General features: G+C 31.1%; 1 protein-coding gene across 1 annotated transcript in view; it reads left to right on the plus strand.

The window, feature by feature from the left end:
* Positions 1-19,672, plus strand: part of LOC124454965 (fibrillin-2-like) — a gene marked incomplete at its 5' end in the record, with an annotated part of 50,075 nt that overhangs the window by 11,703 nt on the left and 18,700 nt on the right. Inside the window, 6 exons of the mRNA XM_047005717.1 lie at positions 1,675-1,797; positions 5,514-5,636; positions 9,277-9,399; positions 10,961-11,356; positions 13,133-13,255; positions 16,881-17,003. Coding sequence (XP_046861673.1) covers positions 1,675-1,797; positions 5,514-5,636; positions 9,277-9,399; positions 10,961-11,356; positions 13,133-13,255; positions 16,881-17,003 — 1,011 coding nt within the window. The remainder of the gene's footprint in view (positions 1-1,674; positions 1,798-5,513; positions 5,637-9,276; positions 9,400-10,960; positions 11,357-13,132; positions 13,256-16,880; positions 17,004-19,672) is intronic.

Genomic DNA, 19,672 nt, shown 5'->3' on the forward strand with positions numbered 1-19,672 from the left:
TCTTCCTAAAAAATGTTAGAACTAGAGAACTCATTCGACCATGTAGCCGATTGTTGGGCACTAAAAGCTAATTCTGAACTTTTTATGCAACTAAGAGTGATTCAATCAATGCCCCATGGTAAAATGTTAATGGCTTGAAGACAAATATTTCTTTTATCGCCAAAAATAGTTTAACATATTCAACTAAAATTAATGTGGTACCAAATTTGGCCAATCTGTAAAATTGCAAGTATATCTTGGTACATACTTAAAGATGTCAATTCAATAAAGAACAGGTATGCAGGGAATGGTCACTTAAATATCAAAAATAATTTAGAGTTATGCTTAGTAATAGTTTTGCTCGAGTAAATGTGTCAAAACGGAACCTTAGATGAAGCTTCCACAAACTTATATAAATTCAAAAGACCTGCTTTTAGGCAATAATGAAAATGCCATACCTTCTTAGCCATTCCTATTTACATAACTTCTTTGTCCGTCACGCCCTACTGCTGAGCACATTAGGTCACAAAACATGAATATTCGCATATATATGAGTATTCAACCCACCCTTCAATGAACGTTCTAGTTTTGGACCTGTTCGTAGCCAACCTGCTTGCATTTAGTCTTGTTTTGTTAGTTTTGTGTGTTGATTTACTTAGAAAACAATAAATTTGAAAATGAACAGTGCTTGATGGAACAATGAATAAGGCTTGATTGAAAAACTTTTTTTTAAATTTTACGGCAAGATGCAACGTCTCCAAATATCGCTGCTTTTTGTATTAAGATATGCATATCAATGACGACATGCTTGAATCAAATATGATTTTTCCACTTCTGGTAAAATATTTTTTCAAAGGATTTATTGCGGGTAAACAGTCAAGCTTGTTTGGTATAAATGATATGCTTCAATTTCATATAATTTTGTTAGTCGATGCATTTTCTGTTGCAAAGATAATCCAACATCTTGAATTAACAAACTCAAAAATTCTGACATTTGCAACGACAAGATAAGATAATTAATATGCTCTTGTTGTGTGAATTTTTCAAAGCTAATCTCATTACTTTAAATAGCTAAGTTGTTTTCGCTTTTTTAACGATGAAAATAATTCAAAATAGCAACCGTCGTGGGTATACGTCACACTTCATAATTCATAATCCTATTAGCTATGTAAGAACTAGGTTTGATTTATATCATAAATGCCGCCTTATCGAACTCACTACCAGATTTAACTTTCTTTATGTGTGGTTCTGCTTGTAGCCCTTGGTGAGCAATCTTCTATCGTGTACAGTAAATGATCGTTAATTAACGTATCATGTTAATAGACTCATTCTTGTTGTTAAAAATCAAACGTAGTCTGTATGATTTACAAAAATATTTGTCTAAACGAATCTAGAAATTGTGTTACAAATAAATTACTAATACATACAGTACCAAAAATCACAGATCTCACTATACTCTCATTTTTTACAGAATTTATTAGACGTTTTAGATGTTGATTTGTTCATATCAAATACACGTATGAAAGTTTTAGGACAATTATGTTTTTACATTCTCCTAAAATCAATTAAGAAGTATTCAAACGTAATAAATTAAACAAAAAATTTCATATTTATTTATTACACATCTTTAAATTAGACTTAAAATTGCTTAATTTATGGTACACATTTTCAAACAACTTTATTGTGAATTATTAGATATCGGCGAATGTCAGTCTTCTCCTTGTGGCAAAGATCACTCATGCATAAATATCCCAGGCTCCTACGAATGCCTATGCTCCACTGGATACAAACTTGACAAATCCAAAAAGAAATGTATCGGTAAGTTGGTCTTTCTAGATTTTTTTGACTTATGTTGCAAGCTTACGTGACTTCATAAAAATTCTTTACTGTTGAAAACTGCTTGAACTGTTAAAATTTGGGAAATGATTGACAAGGTCTTGTGTTTAAATTCACAAACTATTAGCTAACTCAAGGAGGGCGTTTCTCTAAAGTCTCTGCTGATTAAGTGAATTAAAAGCTAAATAGACAACAGTTAGTGGTTTATGTTACATTAGAACTCACTTAAGCTTGTTTAAAGTGAGCATTTTATGTGAAACCAACATAAAGTTGGCATTCACTTAATTAGAATTCAATTTATAAGTAAAGACAGTTTGCCATTCAAGATTAGATAAATAATTAAAATTCCAGAAATATATCCTGTTGGAAACTGTACGATATACTATTATAATGCTCTATGTATAGAACTCATAAAGTAAAGAGCTTATTTCGTTCGAAATTTAAATTTATTCTATAGTGTTTACACTATGAGTAACAAAACTGAAGCAAAGGCAATGGAGCATAAGGAATGAAAACGTCCTCAAAAGTTATATCACTTAAAGTCCCACAAATTTTTCTAAGCTTACAGGCCGCGCAATTAGTCATCCGCCGCTTAGTATGGGTGGTATGCACTGATAATGTTCATTCATACATATCTTGTTTACTTTCGATGTAAGAAAATTAGGTTTTACTGTTAAGCATTCACTTCCTTTAAAAACCTAAATAAGCAATATTTTAAGAGGTACAATAAATAAGGTCAAAAAATGTATGTAAATAATGGGTAATAACGTTTTTCAGTAAATGGCATTAACTTTCTACTGAGTTTAATAAAATTTCAAATGACTTTCTTGCTATTCAATTTAACGCTATTAGAGTTAGACTAGAATTTTTTTATTCAGACATAAAAAAATTTCATGTAAGCACATTACCATGAAATTGACTTTAATCTGGAAAATTAGGAATGTTATTTGAAATGGGCGTAAAATGAGCTATATTTGACAGCTTACCTCAAGTTCATGAACATTTTGGTGTTATGATTTCCTTATTTTAGTATATTTTCTCAATTAAAATATTATGGAATGAATTTGATTTTAGTCTAAAACAGACAGTTGATTATGCACAATATAAATACAAAACAAATCCACATCAACACTTAACGATTATTATAACCATACATTTAAACACGAAGGTTTCCCTTATAATTAAAATGTCAAGTGTTAGCCGGACTACATAAGCTTCACATCAATTTCTTTTATTTCTTTTAAAATTTCTATACAATTTTTTTAAGAATTGTATTCTATTTTTCTTTAATCTGCAACTTGTGGCTACTCTACATAACCAGCTGAAAGACCCTCCTCATTCCTTAAAAAACCCTTTAGGTATTGAAAGACTTGTTTTAAAAAACATATGTCTGCAAAACACAATCCTGCCTGTTTAAGCATTTTCAGTCAGCTTTTACAGTTTAAAAGTGCATATTAAATATTCTATTCTATTCGTACAAATCATTCTGAAAACAATTACTTGTTATTGTTGTCTTATTTATTTTTCATTCGTCTAGCAAGCTGTCCTTCTGATTGGTTGCATATAGAATCATCTTGTTATTTCTTCAGTGCAAAAGCAGCAACATGGAATAAAGCAAGAAAACTTTGTCAACAGAAGGGAGGAGATCTTGCTGTTCCAAAAAACAATGCTGAGACTAATGCCATTTTAAGAATCAGCTTGAGAAAACGCCGTAAACATTATTTTATTGGTTTGTATCGCAATAAAAGCGACAATCAGTTCTACACAGTTCAAAATGGCAAGCCCAATTTACATCATGGCGTTGGGGACAACCTAGTCACGAAAGATTTGGCATAGAGGACTGCGTTATTATTTTTTTTCGCACGTGGTTGGACGTTGGATGTGGGCGTCACTTTAACTTCATCTGTCAACGTGAGAGACGTAATTTAAACTGTGAGTAGCTTCTATAATTATCAATAGATTAGGTACTTTACATAAATGTACTATTTTGTGGGAAAATTGGTGCATTCTTTACTTATTGTTTTCCTCCTAAAAAAATGTTAGAACTAAAGAACTCATTCGACCATGTAGCCGATTGTGGAGCAGTAAAAGCTAATTCTGAACTTTTTATGCAACTAACAGTGATTCAATCAATGCCCCAAAGTGAAATGTTAATGGCTTGAAGACAAATAATTCTTTTATCGCCAAAATAGTTTAACATATTCAACTAAAATTAATGTGGTACCAAATTGGCCAATCTCAAAATTGCAAGTATATCTTGGTACATAATTAAAGATGTCAATTCAATAAAGAGCAGGTATGCAGGGAATGGTCACTTAAATATCAAAAATAATTTAGAGTTATGCTTAGTAATAGTTTTGCTCGAGTAAATGTGTCAAAAACGGAACCTTAGATGAAGCTTCCACAAACTTATATAAATTCAAAAGACCTGCTTTTAGGCAATAATGAAAATGCCATACCTTCTTAGCCATTCCTATTTACATAACTTCTTTGTCCGTCACGCCCTACTGCTGAGCACATTAGGTCACAAAACATGAATATTCGCATATATATGAATATTCAACCCACCCCCTCCAATGAACGTTCTAGTTTTGGACCTGGTCGTAGCCAACCTGCTTGTATTTAGTCTTGTTTTGTTAGTTTTTGTGTGTTGATTTACTTAGAAAACAATAAATTTGAAAATGAACAGTGCTTGATGGAACAATGAATAAGGCTTGATTGAAAAACTTTTTAAATTTTACGGCAAGATGCAACGTCTCCAAATACCGCTGCTTTTTGTATTAAGATATGCATATCAATGACGACATGCTTGAATCAAATATGATTTTTCCACTTCTGGAAAAATATTTTTTCAAAGAATTTATTGCGGGTAAACCGTCAAGCTTGTTTGGTATAAATGATATGCTTTAATTTCATATAATTTTGTTAGTCGATGCATTTTCTTTGCAAAGATAATCCAACATCTTGAATTAACAAACTCAAAATTTCTGACACTTGCAACGACAGGATAAGATAATTAATATGCCCTTGTTGTGTGAATTTTCCAAAGCTAATCTCATTGCTTTAAATGGCTAAGTTGTTTTCGTTTTTTTTAACGATGAAAATAATTCAAAATAGCAACCGTCGTGGGTATACGTCACACTTCATAATTCATAATCCTATTAGCTATGTAAGAACTAGGTTTGATTTATATCATAAATGCCGCCTTATCAGTCTCACTACCAGATTTAACTTTCTTTATGTGTGGTTCTGCTTCTAGCCCTTGGTGAGCAATCTTCTATCGTGTACAGTAAATGATCGTTAATTAATGTATTATGTTAATAGACTCATTCTTTTTGTTAAAAATCAAACGTAGTCTGAACGATTTACAAAAATATTTGTCTAAACCAATCTAAAAAGTTGTGTTACAAGTAAATTACTAATACATACAGTCCCCAAAAATCACATATCTCACTATACTCTCATTTGTTACAGAATTTATTTGACGTTTCACATGTTGATTTGTTCATATAAAATACATGTATTAAAAATTTAGTACAATTATGTTTTTACATTCTCGTAAACTCAATTAAGAAATATTCAAACGTAATAAAGTAAACAAAAAATTTCATATTAATTTATTACACATCTTTAAAGTAGACATAAAATTGCTTAATTTATGGTACACATTTTTAAACAACTTTATTGTAAAACATTAGATATCGGCGAATGTCAGTCTTCTCCTTGTGGCAAAGATCACTCATGCATAAATATCCCAGGCTCCTACGAATGCCTATGCTCCACTGGATACAAACTTGACAAATCCAAAAAGAAATGTATCGGTAAGTTGGTCTTTCTAGATCTTTTAACTTATGTTGCAAGCTTACGTGACTTCATGAAAATTTCTTGAAAACTGCTTGAACTATTAAAATATGGGAAATGCTTGACAAGGTCTTGTATTCAAATGCACAAATTATTAGCTAACTGAAGAAGGGCGTTTCTCTAAAGTCTCTGCTGATTAAGTGAATTAAAATTAAATAGATAACAATTAGTGGTTTATGTTACATTAGAACTGACTTGAGCTTGTTTAAAGTAAGCATTTTATGTGAAACCAACATAAAGTTGGCATTCACTTAATTAGAATTCAATTTATAAGTAAAGACAGTGAAATGTGGTTCTTATTGGTCAATAGCTGTGTTTTCATTAGTCTGCGCAAAACAGATATGAATTCAACCAATCAAATCAATCAAATTGAAAATCGATCATAAATGTATTTTAGAGGTAAAGTTAAAACGTCTGTTTTCAATTTGTCTGTTTCACTTTATTGTTGCTTTATAAAAGAAATAAATGATGTTTTTGTGTTTGCACTGGCTTATGCAAACCTTAGAGACGTTTTCTGAGAACTTTCGAATTCTCAATCAGCTCTCATGCTCTATCTTCCAAAGGCCTCCTCGGGGATGGCATAAGCCTGTGCAAATACATTAAACAACTTTTATATCTTAACTAAAGGCCACGTCATTGTTTATAATATTCTTAGGTTGTTGGTTTAAAATATAACATCTGTCATTTTAGTTAACACATATGGTCAAAAAATTATGTGTAGTGCAAATGTGCAATTGCTATTTTTCATGTAGCTATTGCTGAAAAGGCCAATTAATTATTTTAAATAACGTTTATCAATCAATCAACAATGACAACAGCAAGCACTTAAAAAGAAAGTAGATTGGCGTAAAAAAGAGCTATATTTGACGGCTTACCTTAAGTTCATGCACATTTTTGGTGTTATGATTTCCTTATTTTAGTATTTCTATCTGGATTAAAATATTATGGAATGAATTAGTTTTTGTCTAAAACAGACAGTTTATTATGCACAGTATAAATACTAAAAAAATGCTTAACAACACTTACCGATTATTATAACCATCCATTTAAACACGAAGGTTTCCCATATGATTAAAATGTCAAGTGTTAGCCGGACTACATAAGCTTCACAATCAATTTCTATTATTTCTTTTACAATTTCTATACAATTTTTTTTAAGGATTGTATTCTATTATACTTTACTCTGCAACTGGGTTGCTACTCTACAAAACCAGCTCAAAGTCCCTCCTTATTCCTTAAAAACCCTTTAGGTATTGAAAGACTTTTTCTAAACAACATCTGTCTTCAAAACACAATCCTGCCTTTTTAAGCATTTTTAATCAGCTTTTACAGTTAAAAAGTGCTTATTAAATATTCTATTTTATTCGTACAAATCATTCTGAAAACAATTACTTGTTCTTGTTGTCTTATTTATTTTTTCATTCGTCTAGTAAGATGTCCTTCTGATTGGTGGCATATAGAATCATCTTGTTATTTCTTAAGTGCAAAAGAAACAACATGGAATAAAGCAAGAAAACTTTGTCAAGAGATGGGAGGAGATCTTGCTGTTCCAAAAAAATGAATTTGAGAATTTTGCCATTTTAAGAACCATCTGGAGAAAACGCAGTAAACATTATTTTATTGGTTTGTATCGCAATAAAAGCGACAATCAGTTCTACACAGTTCAAAATGGCAAGCCCAGTTTCACATTATGGCATAGGGGAAAACCTAGTCACAAAAGATTTGGCATAGAGGACTGCGTTATTATTAATTATATCAGGTGGTCTGACGCTGGATGTGGGCGTCACTTTAACTTCATCTGTCAACGTGAGAGACGTAATTTAAACTGTGAGTAGCTTCTATAATTATCAATACATTAGCTACTTTATATAAATGTACTATTTTGTGGTAAAATTGGTGCATTCTTTACTTATTGTTTTCTTCCTAAAAAATGTTAGAACTAGAGAACTCATTCGACCATGTAGCCGATTGTTGGGCACTAAAAGCTAATTCTGAACTTTTTATGCAACTAAGAGTGATTCAATCAATGCCCCATGGTAAAATGTTAATGGCTTGAAGACAAATATTTCTTTTATCGCCAAAAATAGTTTAACATATTCAACTAAAATTAATGTGGTACCAAATTTGGCCAATCTGTAAAATTGCAAGTATATCTTGGTACATACTTAAAGATGTCAATTCAATAAAGAACAGGTATGCAGGGAATGGTCACTTAAATATCAAAAATAATTTAGAGTTATGCTTAGTAATAGTTTTGCTCGAGTAAATGTGTCAAAAACGGAACCTTAGATGAAGCTTCCACAAACTTATATAAATTCAAAAGACCTGCTTTTAGGCAATAATGAAAATGCCATACCTTCTTAGCCATTCCTATTTACATAACTTCTTTGTCCGTCACGCCCTACTGCTGAGCACATTAGGTCACAAAACATGAATATTCGCATATATATGAGTATTCAACCCACCCCTTCCAATGAACGTTCTAGTTTTGGACCTGTTCGTAGCCAACCTGCTTGCATTTAGTCTTGTTTTGTTAGTTTTTGTGTGTTGATTTACTTAGAAAACAATAAATTTGAAAATGAACAGTGCTTGATGGAACAATGAATAAGGCTTGATTGAAAAACTTTTTTTTAAATTTTACGGCAAGATGCAACGTCTCCAAATATCGCTGCTTTTTGTATTAAGATATGCATATCAATGACGACATGCTTGAATCAAATATGATTTTTCCACTTCTGGTAAAATATTTTTTCAAAGGATTTATTGCGGGTAAACAGTCAAGCTTGTTTGGTATAAATGATATGCTTCAATTTCATATAATTTTGTTAGTCGATGCATTTTCTGTTGCAAAGATAATCCAACATCTTGAATTAACAAACTCAAAAATTCTGACATTTGCAACGACAAGATAAGATAATTAATATGCTCTTGTTGTGTGAATTTTTCCAAAGCTAATCTCATTACTTTAAATAGCTAAGTTGTTTTTCGCTTTTTTTTAACGATGAAAATAATTCAAAATAGCAACCGTCGTGGGTATACGTCACACTTCATAATTCATAATCCTATTAGCTATGTAAGAACTAGGTTTGATTTATATCATAAATGCCGCCTTATCGAACTCACTACCAGATTTAACTTTCTTTATGTGTGGTTCTGCTTGTAGCCCTTGGTAAGCAATCTTCTATCGTGTACAGTAAATGATCGTTAATTAACGTATCATGTTAATAGACTCATTCTTGTTGTTAAAAATCAAACGTAGTCTGTATGATTTACAAAAATATTTGTCTAAACGAATCTAGAAATTGTGTTACAAATAAATTACTAATACATACAGTACCAAAAATCACAGATCTCACTATACTCTCATTTTTTACAGAATTTATTAGACGTTTTAGATGTTGATTTGTTCATATCAAATACACGTATGAAAGTTTTAGGACAATTATGTTTTTACATTCTCCTAAAATCAATTAAGAAGTATTCAAACGTAATAAATTAAACAAAAAATTTCATATTTATTTATTACACATCTTTAAATTAGACTTAAAATTGCTTAATTTATGGTACACATTTTCAAACAACTTTATTGTGAATTATTAGATATCGGCGAATGTCAGTCTTCTCCTTGTGGCAAAGATCACTCATGCATAAATATCCCAGGCTCCTACGAATGCCTATGCTCCACTGGATACAAACTTGACAAATCCAAAAAGAAATGTATCGGTAAGTTGGTCTTTCTAGATTTTTTTAATTTATGTTGCAAGCTTACGTGACTTCATGAAAATTCTTTACTGTTGAAAACTGCTTGAACTGTTAAAATTTGGGAAATGATTGACAAGGTCTTGTGTTTAAATTCACAAACTATTAGCTAACTCAAGGAGGGCGTTTCTCTAAAGTCTCTGCTGATTAAGTGAATTAAAAGCTAAATAGACAACAATTAGTGGTTTATGTTACATTAGAACTCACTTAAGCTTGTTTAAAGTGAGCATTTTATGTGAAACCAACATAAAGTTGGCATTCACTTAATTAGAATTCAATTTATAAGTAAAGACAGTTTGCCATTCAAGATTAGATAAATAATTAAAATTCCAGAAATATATCCTGTTGGAAACTGTACGATATACTATTATAATGCTCTATGTATAGAACTCATAAAGTAAAGAGCTTATTTCGTTCGAAATTTAAATTTATTCTATAGTGTTTACACTATGAGTAACAAAACTGAAGCAAAGGCAATGGAGCATAAGGAATGAAAACGTCCTCAAAAGTTATATCACTTAAAGTCCCACAAATTTTTCTAAGCTTACAGGCCGCGCAATTAGTCATCCGCCGCTTAGTATGGGTGGTATGCACTGATAATGTTCATTCATACATATCTTGTTTACTTTCGATGTAAGAAAATTAGGTTTTACTGTTAAGCATTCACTTCCTTTAAAAACCTAAATAAGCAATATTTTAAGAGGTACAATAAATAAGGTCAAAAAATGTATGTAAATAATGGGTAATAACGTTTTTCAGTAAATGGCATTAACTTTCTACTGAGTTTAATAAAATTTCAAATGACTTTCTTGCTATTCAATTTAACGCTATTAGAGTTAGACTAGAATTTTTTTATTCAGACATAAAAAAATTTCATGTAAGCACACATTACCATGAAATTGACTTTAATCTGGAAAATTAGGAATGTTATTTGAAATGGGCGTAAAAATGAGCTATATTTGACAGCTTACCTCAAGTTCATGAACATTTTTGGTGTTATGATTTCCTTATTTTAGTATATTTTTCTCAATTAAAATATTATGGAATGAATTTGATTTTAGTCTAAAACAGACAGTTGATTATGCACAATATAAATACAAAACAAATCCACATCAACACTTAACGATTATTATAACCATACATTTAAACACGAAGGTTTCCCCTTATAATTAAAATGTCAAGTGTTAGCCGGACTACATAAGCTTCACATCAATTTCTTTTATTTCTTTTAAAATTTCTATACAATTTTTTTAAGAATTGTATTCTATTTTTCTTTAATCTGCAACTTGTGGCTACTCTACATAACCAGCTGAAAGACCCTCCTCATTCCTTAAAAACCCTTTAGGTATTGAAAGACTTGTTTTAAAAAACATATGTCTGCAAAACACAATCCTGCCTGTTTAAGCATTTTCAGTCAGCTTTTACAGTTTAAAAGTGCATATTAAATATTCTATTCTATTCGTACAAATCATTCTGAAAACAATTACTTGTTATTGTTGTCTTATTTATTTTTTCATTCGTCTAGCAAGCTGTCCTTCTGATTGGTTGCATATAGAATCATCTTGTTATTTCTTCAGTGCAAAAGCAGCAACATGGAATAAAGCAAGAAAACTTTGTCAACAGAAGGGAGGAGATCTTGCTGTTCCAAAAAACAATGCTGAGACTAATGCCATTTTAAGAATCAGCTTGAGAAAACGCCGTAAACATTATTTTATTGGTTTGTATCGCAATAAAAGCGACAATCAGTTCTACACAGTTCAAAATGGCAAGCCCAATTTCACATCATGGCGTTGGGGACAACCTAGTCACGAAAGATTTGGCATAGAGGACTGCGTTATTATTTTTTTTCGCACGTGGTTGGACGTTGGATGTGGGCGTCACTTTAACTTCATCTGTCAACGTGAGAGACGTAATTTAAACTGTGAGTAGCTTCTATAATTATCAATAGATTAGGTACTTTACATAAATGTACTATTTTGTGGGAAATTTGGTGCATTCTTTACTTATTGTTTTCCTCCTAAAAAAATGTTAGAACTAAAGAACTCATTCGACCATGTAGCCGATTGTGGAGCAGTAAAAGCTAATTCTGATCTTTTTATGCAACTAACAGTGATTCAATCAATGCCCCAAAGTGAAATGTTAATGGCTTGAAGACAAATAATTCTTTTATCGCCAAAAATAGTTTAACATATTCAACTAAAATTAATGTGGTACCAATATTGGTCAATCTCAAAAATTGCAAGTATATCTTGGTACATAATTAAAGATGTCAATTCAATAAAGAGCAGGTATGCAGGGAATGGTCACTTAAATATCAAAAATAATTTAGAGTTATGCTTAGTAATAGTTTTGCTCGAGTAAATGTGTCAAAAACGGAACCTTAGATGAAGCTTCCACAAACTTATATAAATTCAAAAGACCTGCTTTTAGGCAATAATGAAAATGCCATACCTTCTTAGCCATTCCTATTTACATAACTTCTTTGTCCGTCACGCCCTACTGCTGAGCACATTAGGTCACAAAACATGAATATTCGCATATATATGAATATTCAACCCACCCCCTCCAATGAACGTTCTAGTTTTGGACCTGGTCGTAGCCAACCTGCTTGTATTTAGTCTTGTTTTGTTAGTTTTTGTGTGTTGATTTACTTAGAAAACAATAAATTTGAAAATGAACAGTGCTTGATGGAACAATGAATAAAGCTTGATTGAAAGAACTTTTTTAAAATCTTACGGCAAGATGCAACGTCTCCAAATACCGCTGCTTTTTGTATTAAGATATGCATATCAATGACGACATGCTTGAATCAAATATGATTTTTCCACTTCTGGAAAAATATTTTTTCAAAGAATTTATTGCGGGTAAACCGTCAAGCTTGTTTGGTATGAATGATATGCTTTAATTTCATATAATTTTGTTAATCGATGACTTTTCTTTTGCAAAGATAATCCAGCATCTTGAACTAACAAACTAAAAATTTCTGACACTTGCAATGACAGGATAAGATAATTAATATGCCCCTGTTGTGTGAATTTTCCAAAGCTAATCTCATTGCTTTAAATGGCTAAGTTGTTTTTCGCTTTTTTTTTAACGATGAAAATAATTCAAAATACCAACCGTCGTGGGTATACGTCACACTTCATAAATCATAATCCTATTAGCTATGTAAGAACTAGGTTTGATTTATATCATAAATGCCGCCTTTTCAATCTCACTGCCAGATTTAACTTTCTTTATGTGTGGTTCTAATTGTAGCCCTTGGTGAGCAATCTTCTATCGTGTACAGTAAATGATCGTTAATTAATGTATTATGTTAATAGACTCATTCTTATTGTTAAAAATCAAACGTAGTCTGAACGATTTACAAAAATATTTGTCTAAACGAATCTAAAAAGTTGTGTTACAATTAAATTACTAATACATACAGTTCCAAAAAATTACAGATCTCAATATACTCTCATTTGTTACAGAATTTATTTGACGTTTTAGATGTTGATTTGTTCATATAAAATACATGTATTAAAAATTTAGTACAATTATGTTTTTACATTCTCGTAAACTCAATTAAGAAATATTCAAACGTAATAAAGTAAACAAAAAATTTCATATTAATTTATTACACATCTTTAAAGTAGACATAAAATTGCTTAATTTATGGTACACATTTTTAAACAACTTTATTGTGAAACATTAGATATCGGCGAATGTCAGTCTTCTCCTTGTGGCAAAGATCACTCATGCATAAATATCCCAGGCTCCTACGAATGCCTATGCACCACTGGATACAAACTTGACAAATCCAAAAAGAAATGTATCGGTAAGTTCGTCTTTCTAGATCTTTTAACTTATGTTGCAAGCTTACGTGACTTCATGAAAATTTCTTGAAAACTGCTTGAACTATTAAAATATGGGAAATGCTTGACAAGGTCTTGTATTCAAATGCACAAATTATTAGCTAACTGAAGAAGGGCGTTTCTCTAAAGTCTCTGCTGATTAAGTGAATTAAAAATTAAATAGATAACAATTAGTGGTTTATGTTACATTAGAACTGACTTGAGCTTGTTTAAAGTAAGCATTTTATGTGAAACCAACATAAAGTTGGCATTCACTTAATTAGAATTCAATTTATAAGTAAAGACAGTGAAATGTGGTTCTTATTGGTCAATAGCTGTGTTTTCATTAGTCTGCGCAAAACAGATATGAATTCAACCAATCAAATCAATCAAATTGAAAATCGATCATAAATGTATTTTAGAGGTAAAGTTAAAACGTCTGTTTTCAATTTGTCTGTTTCACTTTATTGTTGCTTTATAAAAGAAATAAATGATGTTTTTGTGTTTGCACTGGCTTATGCAAACCTTAGAGACGTTTTCTGAGAACTTTCGAATTCTCAATCAGCTCTCATGCTCTATCTTCCAAAGGCCTCCTCGGGGATGGCATAAGCCTGTGCAAATACATTAAACAACTTTTATATCTTAACTAAAGGCCACGTCATTGTTTATAATATTCTTAGGTTGTTGGTTTAAAATATAACATCTGTCATTTTAGTTAACACATATGGTCAAAAAATTATGTGTAGTGCAAATGTGCAATTGCTATTTTTCATGTAGCTATTGCTGAAAAGGCCAATTAATTATTTTAAATAACGTTTATCAATCAATCAACAATGACAACAGCAAGCACTTAAAAAGAAAGTAGATTGGCGTAAAAAAGAGCTATATTTGACGGCTTACCTTAAGTTCATGCACATTTTTGGTGTTATGATTTCCTTATTTTAGTATTTCTATCTGGATTAAAATATTATGGAATGAATTAGTTTTTGTCTAAAACAGACAGTTTATTATGCACAGTATAAATACTAAAAAAATGCTTAACAACACTTACCGATTATTATAACCATCCATTTAAACACGAAGGTTTCCCCATATGATTAAAATGTCAAGTGTTAGCCGGACTACATAAGCTTCACAATCAATTTCTATTATTTCTTTTACAATTTCTATACAATTTTTTTAAGGATTGTATTCTATTATACTTTACTCTGCAACTGGGTTGCTACTCTACAAAACCAGCTCAAAGTCCCTCCTTATTCCTTAAAAAACCCTTTAGGTATTGAAAGACTTTTTCTAAACAACATCTGTCTTCAAAACACAATCCTGCCTTTTTAAGCATTTTTAATCAGCTTTTACAGTTAAAAAGTGCTTATTAAATATTCTATTTTATTCGTACAAATCATTCTGAAAACAATTACTTGTTCTTGTTGTCTTATTTATTTTTTTATTCGTCTAGTAAGATGTCCTTCTGATTGGTGGCATATAGAATCATCTTGTTATTTCTTAAGTGCAAAAGAAACAACATGGAATAAAGCAAGAAAACTTTGTCAAGAGATGGGAGGAGATCTTGCTGTTCCAAAAAATGAATTTGAGAATTTTGCCATTTTAAGAACCATCTGGAGAAAACGCAGTAAACATTATTTTATTGGTTTGTATCGCAATAAAAGCGACAATCAGTTCTACACAGTTCAAAATGGCAAGCCCAGTTTCACATTATGGCATAGGGGGAAAACCTAGTCACAAAAGATTTGGCATAGAGGACTGCGTTATTATTAATTATATCAGGTGGTCTGACGCTGGATGTGGGCGTCACTTTAACTTCATCTGTCAACGTGAGAGACGTAATTTAAACTGTGAGTAGCTTCTATAATTATCAATACATTAGGTACTTTATATAAATGTACTATTTTGTGGTAAAATTGGTGCATTCTTTACTTATTGTTTTCTTCCTAAAAATGTTAGAACTAGAGAACTCATTCGACCATGTAGCAGATTGTTGGGCACTAAAAGCTAATTCTGAACTTTTTATGCAACTAAGAGTGATTCAATCAATGCCCCATGGTAAAATGTTAATGGCTTGAAGACAAATATTTCTTTTATCGCCAAAAATAGTTTAACATATTCAACTAAAATTAATGTGGTACCAAATTTGGCCAATCTGTAAAATTGCAAGTATATCTTGGTACATACTTAAAGATGTCAATTCAATAAAGAACAGGTATGCAGGGAATGGTCACTTAAATATCAAAAATAATTTAGAGTTATGCTTAGTAATAGTTTTGCTCGAGTAAATGTGTCAAAAACGGAACCTTAGATGAAGCTTCAAACTTATATAAATTCAAAAGACCTGCTTTTAGGCAATAATGAAAATGCCATACCTTCTTAGCCATTCCTATTTACATAACTTCTTTGTCCGTCACGCCCTACTGCTGAGCACATTAGGTCACAAAACATGAATATTCGCATATATATGAGTATTCAACCCACCTTCAATGAACGTTCTAGTTTTGGACCTGTTCGTAGCCAACCTGCTTGCATTTAGTCTTGTTTTGTTAGTTTTGTGTGTTGATTTACTTAGAAAACAATAAATTTGAAAATGAACAGTGCTTGATGGAACAATGAATAAGGCTTGATTGAAAAACTTTTTTAAATTTTACGGCAAGATGCAACGTCTCCAAATATCGCTGCTTTTGTATTAAGATATGCATATCAATGACGACATGCTTGAATCAAATATGATTTTTCCACTTCTGGTAAAATATTTTTCAAAGGATTTATTGCGGGTAAACAGTCAAGCTTGTTTGGTATAAATGATATGCTTCAATTTCATATAATTTTGTTAGTCGATGCATTTTCTGTTGCAAAGATAATCCAACATCTTGAATTAACAAACTCAAAATTCTGACATTTGCAACGACAAGATAAGATAATTAATATGCTCTTGTTGTGTGAATTTTTCCAAAGCTAATCTCATTACTTTAAATAGCTAAGTTGTTTTTCGCTTTTTTTTAACGATGAAAATAATTCAAAATAGCAACCGTCGTGGGTATACGTCACACTTCATAATTCATAATCCTATTAGCTATGTAAGAACTAGGTTTGATTTATATCATAAATGCCGCCTTATCAACTCACTACCAGATTTAACTTTCTTTATGTGTGGTTCTGCTTGTAGCCCTTGGTGAGCAATCTTCTATCGTGTACAGTAAATGATCGTTAATTAACGTATCATGTTAATAGACTCATTCTTGTTCTTAAAAATCAAACGTAGTCTGTATGATTTACAAAATATTTGTCTAAACGAATCTAGAAATTGTGTTACAAATAAATTACTAATACATACAGTACCAAAAATCACAGATCTCACTATACTCTCATTTTTACAGAATTTATTAGACGTTTTAGATGTTGATTTGTTCATATCAAATACACGTATTAAAGTTTTAGGACAATTATGTTTTACATTCTCCTAAAATCAATTAAGAAGTATTCAAACGTAATAAATTAAACAAAAAATTTCATATTTATTTATTACACATCTTTAAATTAGACTTAAAATTGCTTAATTTATGGTACACATTTTCAAACAACTTTATTGTGAATTATTAGATATCGGCGAATGTCAGTCTTCTCCTTGTGGCAAAGATCACTCATGCATAAATATCCCAGGCTCCTACGAATGCCTATGCTCCACTGGATACAAACTTGACAAATCCAAAAAGAAATGTATCGGTAAGTTGGTCTTTCTAGATCTTTTAACTTACGTTGCAAGCTTACGTGATTTTATGAAAATTCTTTGAAAACTGCTTGAACTATTAAAATATGGGAAATGCTTGACAAGGTCTTGTGTTCAAATACACAAATTATTAGCTAACTCAAGAAGGGCGTTTCTCTAAAGTCTCTGCTGATTAAGTGAATTAAAAGCTAAATAGATAACAATTAGTGGTTTATGTTACATTAGAACTGACTTAAGCTTGTTTGAAGTAAGCATTTTATGTGAAACCAACATAAAGTTTGCATTCACTTAATTAGAATTCAATTTATAAGTAAAGACAGTGAAATGTGGTTCTGATTGGTCAACAGCTGTGTTTTCATTAGTCTGTGCAAAACAGATATGAATTCAACCAATCAAATCAATCAAATTGCAAATCGATCATAAATGCATTTTAGGGGTAAAGTTAAAACGTCTGTTTTCAATTTGTCTGTTTCACTTTATTGTTGCTTTATAAAAGAAATAAATGATGTTTTCGTGTTTGCACTGGCTTATGCAAACCTTAGAGACGTTTTGTGAGAACTTTCAAATTCTTGATCAGCTTTCAAGCTCTATCTTCCAAAGGTCTCTTCGGGGATGGCATAAGCCTGTGCAAATACATTAAACAACTTCTATTTCTTAACTAAAGGTTACGTCATTGTTTATAATATTCTTAGATTGTTGGTTTAAAATATGTCATCTGTCATTTGAGTTATTACATATGGTCAAAAAAATTATGTGTAGTGCAAAAGTGCAATTGCCATTTTTCATGTAGCTATTGCTGAAAAGGCGAATTATTTTTTTCAAATAAAGTTTATCACTCAGTCAACAATGACAACAGCAAGCACATAAAAAGAAGTAGATAGGAGATATAGTAGATTTAGTATTGAATTTTCAATTGAATTACTCTTATTGCAGCATTTTCCCTTGAATTTAAGAACAATTAGTTGTTGTTACATTTCCTTATAACTTTAAAATTTCTGTCAAAAATCATCTGTGGGTGAGATCGACTCTGATCTACTACCTCCCTGAGATTTCCGTTTAATATAAAAAAAGCTTTTAGTTTATCTAGTAGCATCGAGTAGGCAATCAGTTTGAAATCAATATAAAGGAAACAATATTGTCCATAGTAATATTAGTTTTGATTACATTATCTACCCGTCAGTGGAATTTACAAAAACTTTATAAAGTCTGCCTGACCCTGACATCAGAAAATGTTGGTCAAGTGATTCTAAGAATTTTTTTGTACTAGTAGTCTCAACATTTTTGATGTATACAAGGTAATTAGTTTCATATATGATACAAATGGTGAATGATATATGATGAATGAGTATGTTTGCGTGAATTTACTGAATTTTGCCCGTATTCTAAAACTTCAATCAAACTCTTACTCAATGATTGCAATACAGTAATCACGCTTCTACCAAGCAATGGCAATTTAATGTATTCAACAATGGCATGTTTTTTGGCCAAAATATTTCAAATTATAGCTACGCCATGAAAACTTGCGAGGGGATTTTGAAACTTCATTCTGTGTGTGTGGTTGAGGGTAAGCCTTTAAAAAACAGGCATTTGATACCAACGAATACAAGTATTCTATTTGTCGCCTTTGTTACCCATGCTATAATATCCCAGGCGATTACGATTGCAGAAGACGTACATGGGATTTTTGTTCGACGATTATTTCCTATTGTAAGTTTTTATAAATGCTCTATGACAAATGTTTTACTATCAAAACCTATAAGAGAGATTCCTGCAAAAGATAGACGAAAGACTGAAGCGAAGAATTTATCTAGTCTATCTAAGGTACATGGCTAAATTTCATCGGCAAATGAAGCATGTTGAAGTTCTAAAGTTCATCGTAAAAATTTTTCTTTGTATTTTTTTTCAAGGTCGTAGTGTGGTATATTGCGAACGTTATAATACAAACAAAAAATAGGAAAAGATTATACAAAAGTAAAATTAAATTCTTTCTTACGACGCTTATGTATGAAATTAAGAGCCTTATAGAATTTTTACTAAATTTTACGAAAATATTTCAATTCGTTTTTTCATTTATGCAAACGAAGCGATATTTTTTGATTTCCCGCAATCTGATTGGCTGCAAAAGCAGGAATCTTTTTACGATACCTAAATTATAATCCAAAAGTGATATTTTTAGCAATACGTTTGTTACAAAGTGAAATTTAAATTTCTAAAATTGATTTAAAAGCGATGTAAATTGCTCAGCGATGAAGCACAGTGTATTTAGATGAAAGTCATCATAGCAAGACTAAATTTTACTGTCCTTAAGAAGTTAAATTTCTAAAAAAAATCCAATTTTTTTCCAATATCAAGCTGTGTCGGCTATTTTACAACGCCCACACAGCTATATTTTGATTTAGCTGTCCAAAGCGATATTTTTTTGATTTCCAGCAATTTGATTGGCTGCGTGAGAGGGCAGCTTTTTACGCATATCTGCCATTGTGCACAAATGATATTTTTTTGCAATGTTTTTGCTTGCGAATTGAAATGTAAATTTTAAAATATGATTTAAAAACGATGTAAATTGTTGAACGAGTAGGCAGAATGTTTTAAGATGATATTTATCATAGCCAGAGTGAGTTTTACTATCCAGACGAAGCAAAGTTTGTAGAAAATCCAATTTTAG

The sequence above is a fragment of the Xenia sp. Carnegie-2017 genome, unplaced genomic scaffold (assembly GCF_021976095.1).
Source record: "Xenia sp. Carnegie-2017 unplaced genomic scaffold, XeniaSp_v1 HiC_scaffold_3, whole genome shotgun sequence".
NCBI lineage: Eukaryota > Metazoa > Cnidaria > Anthozoa > Malacalcyonacea > Xeniidae > Xenia > Xenia sp. Carnegie-2017.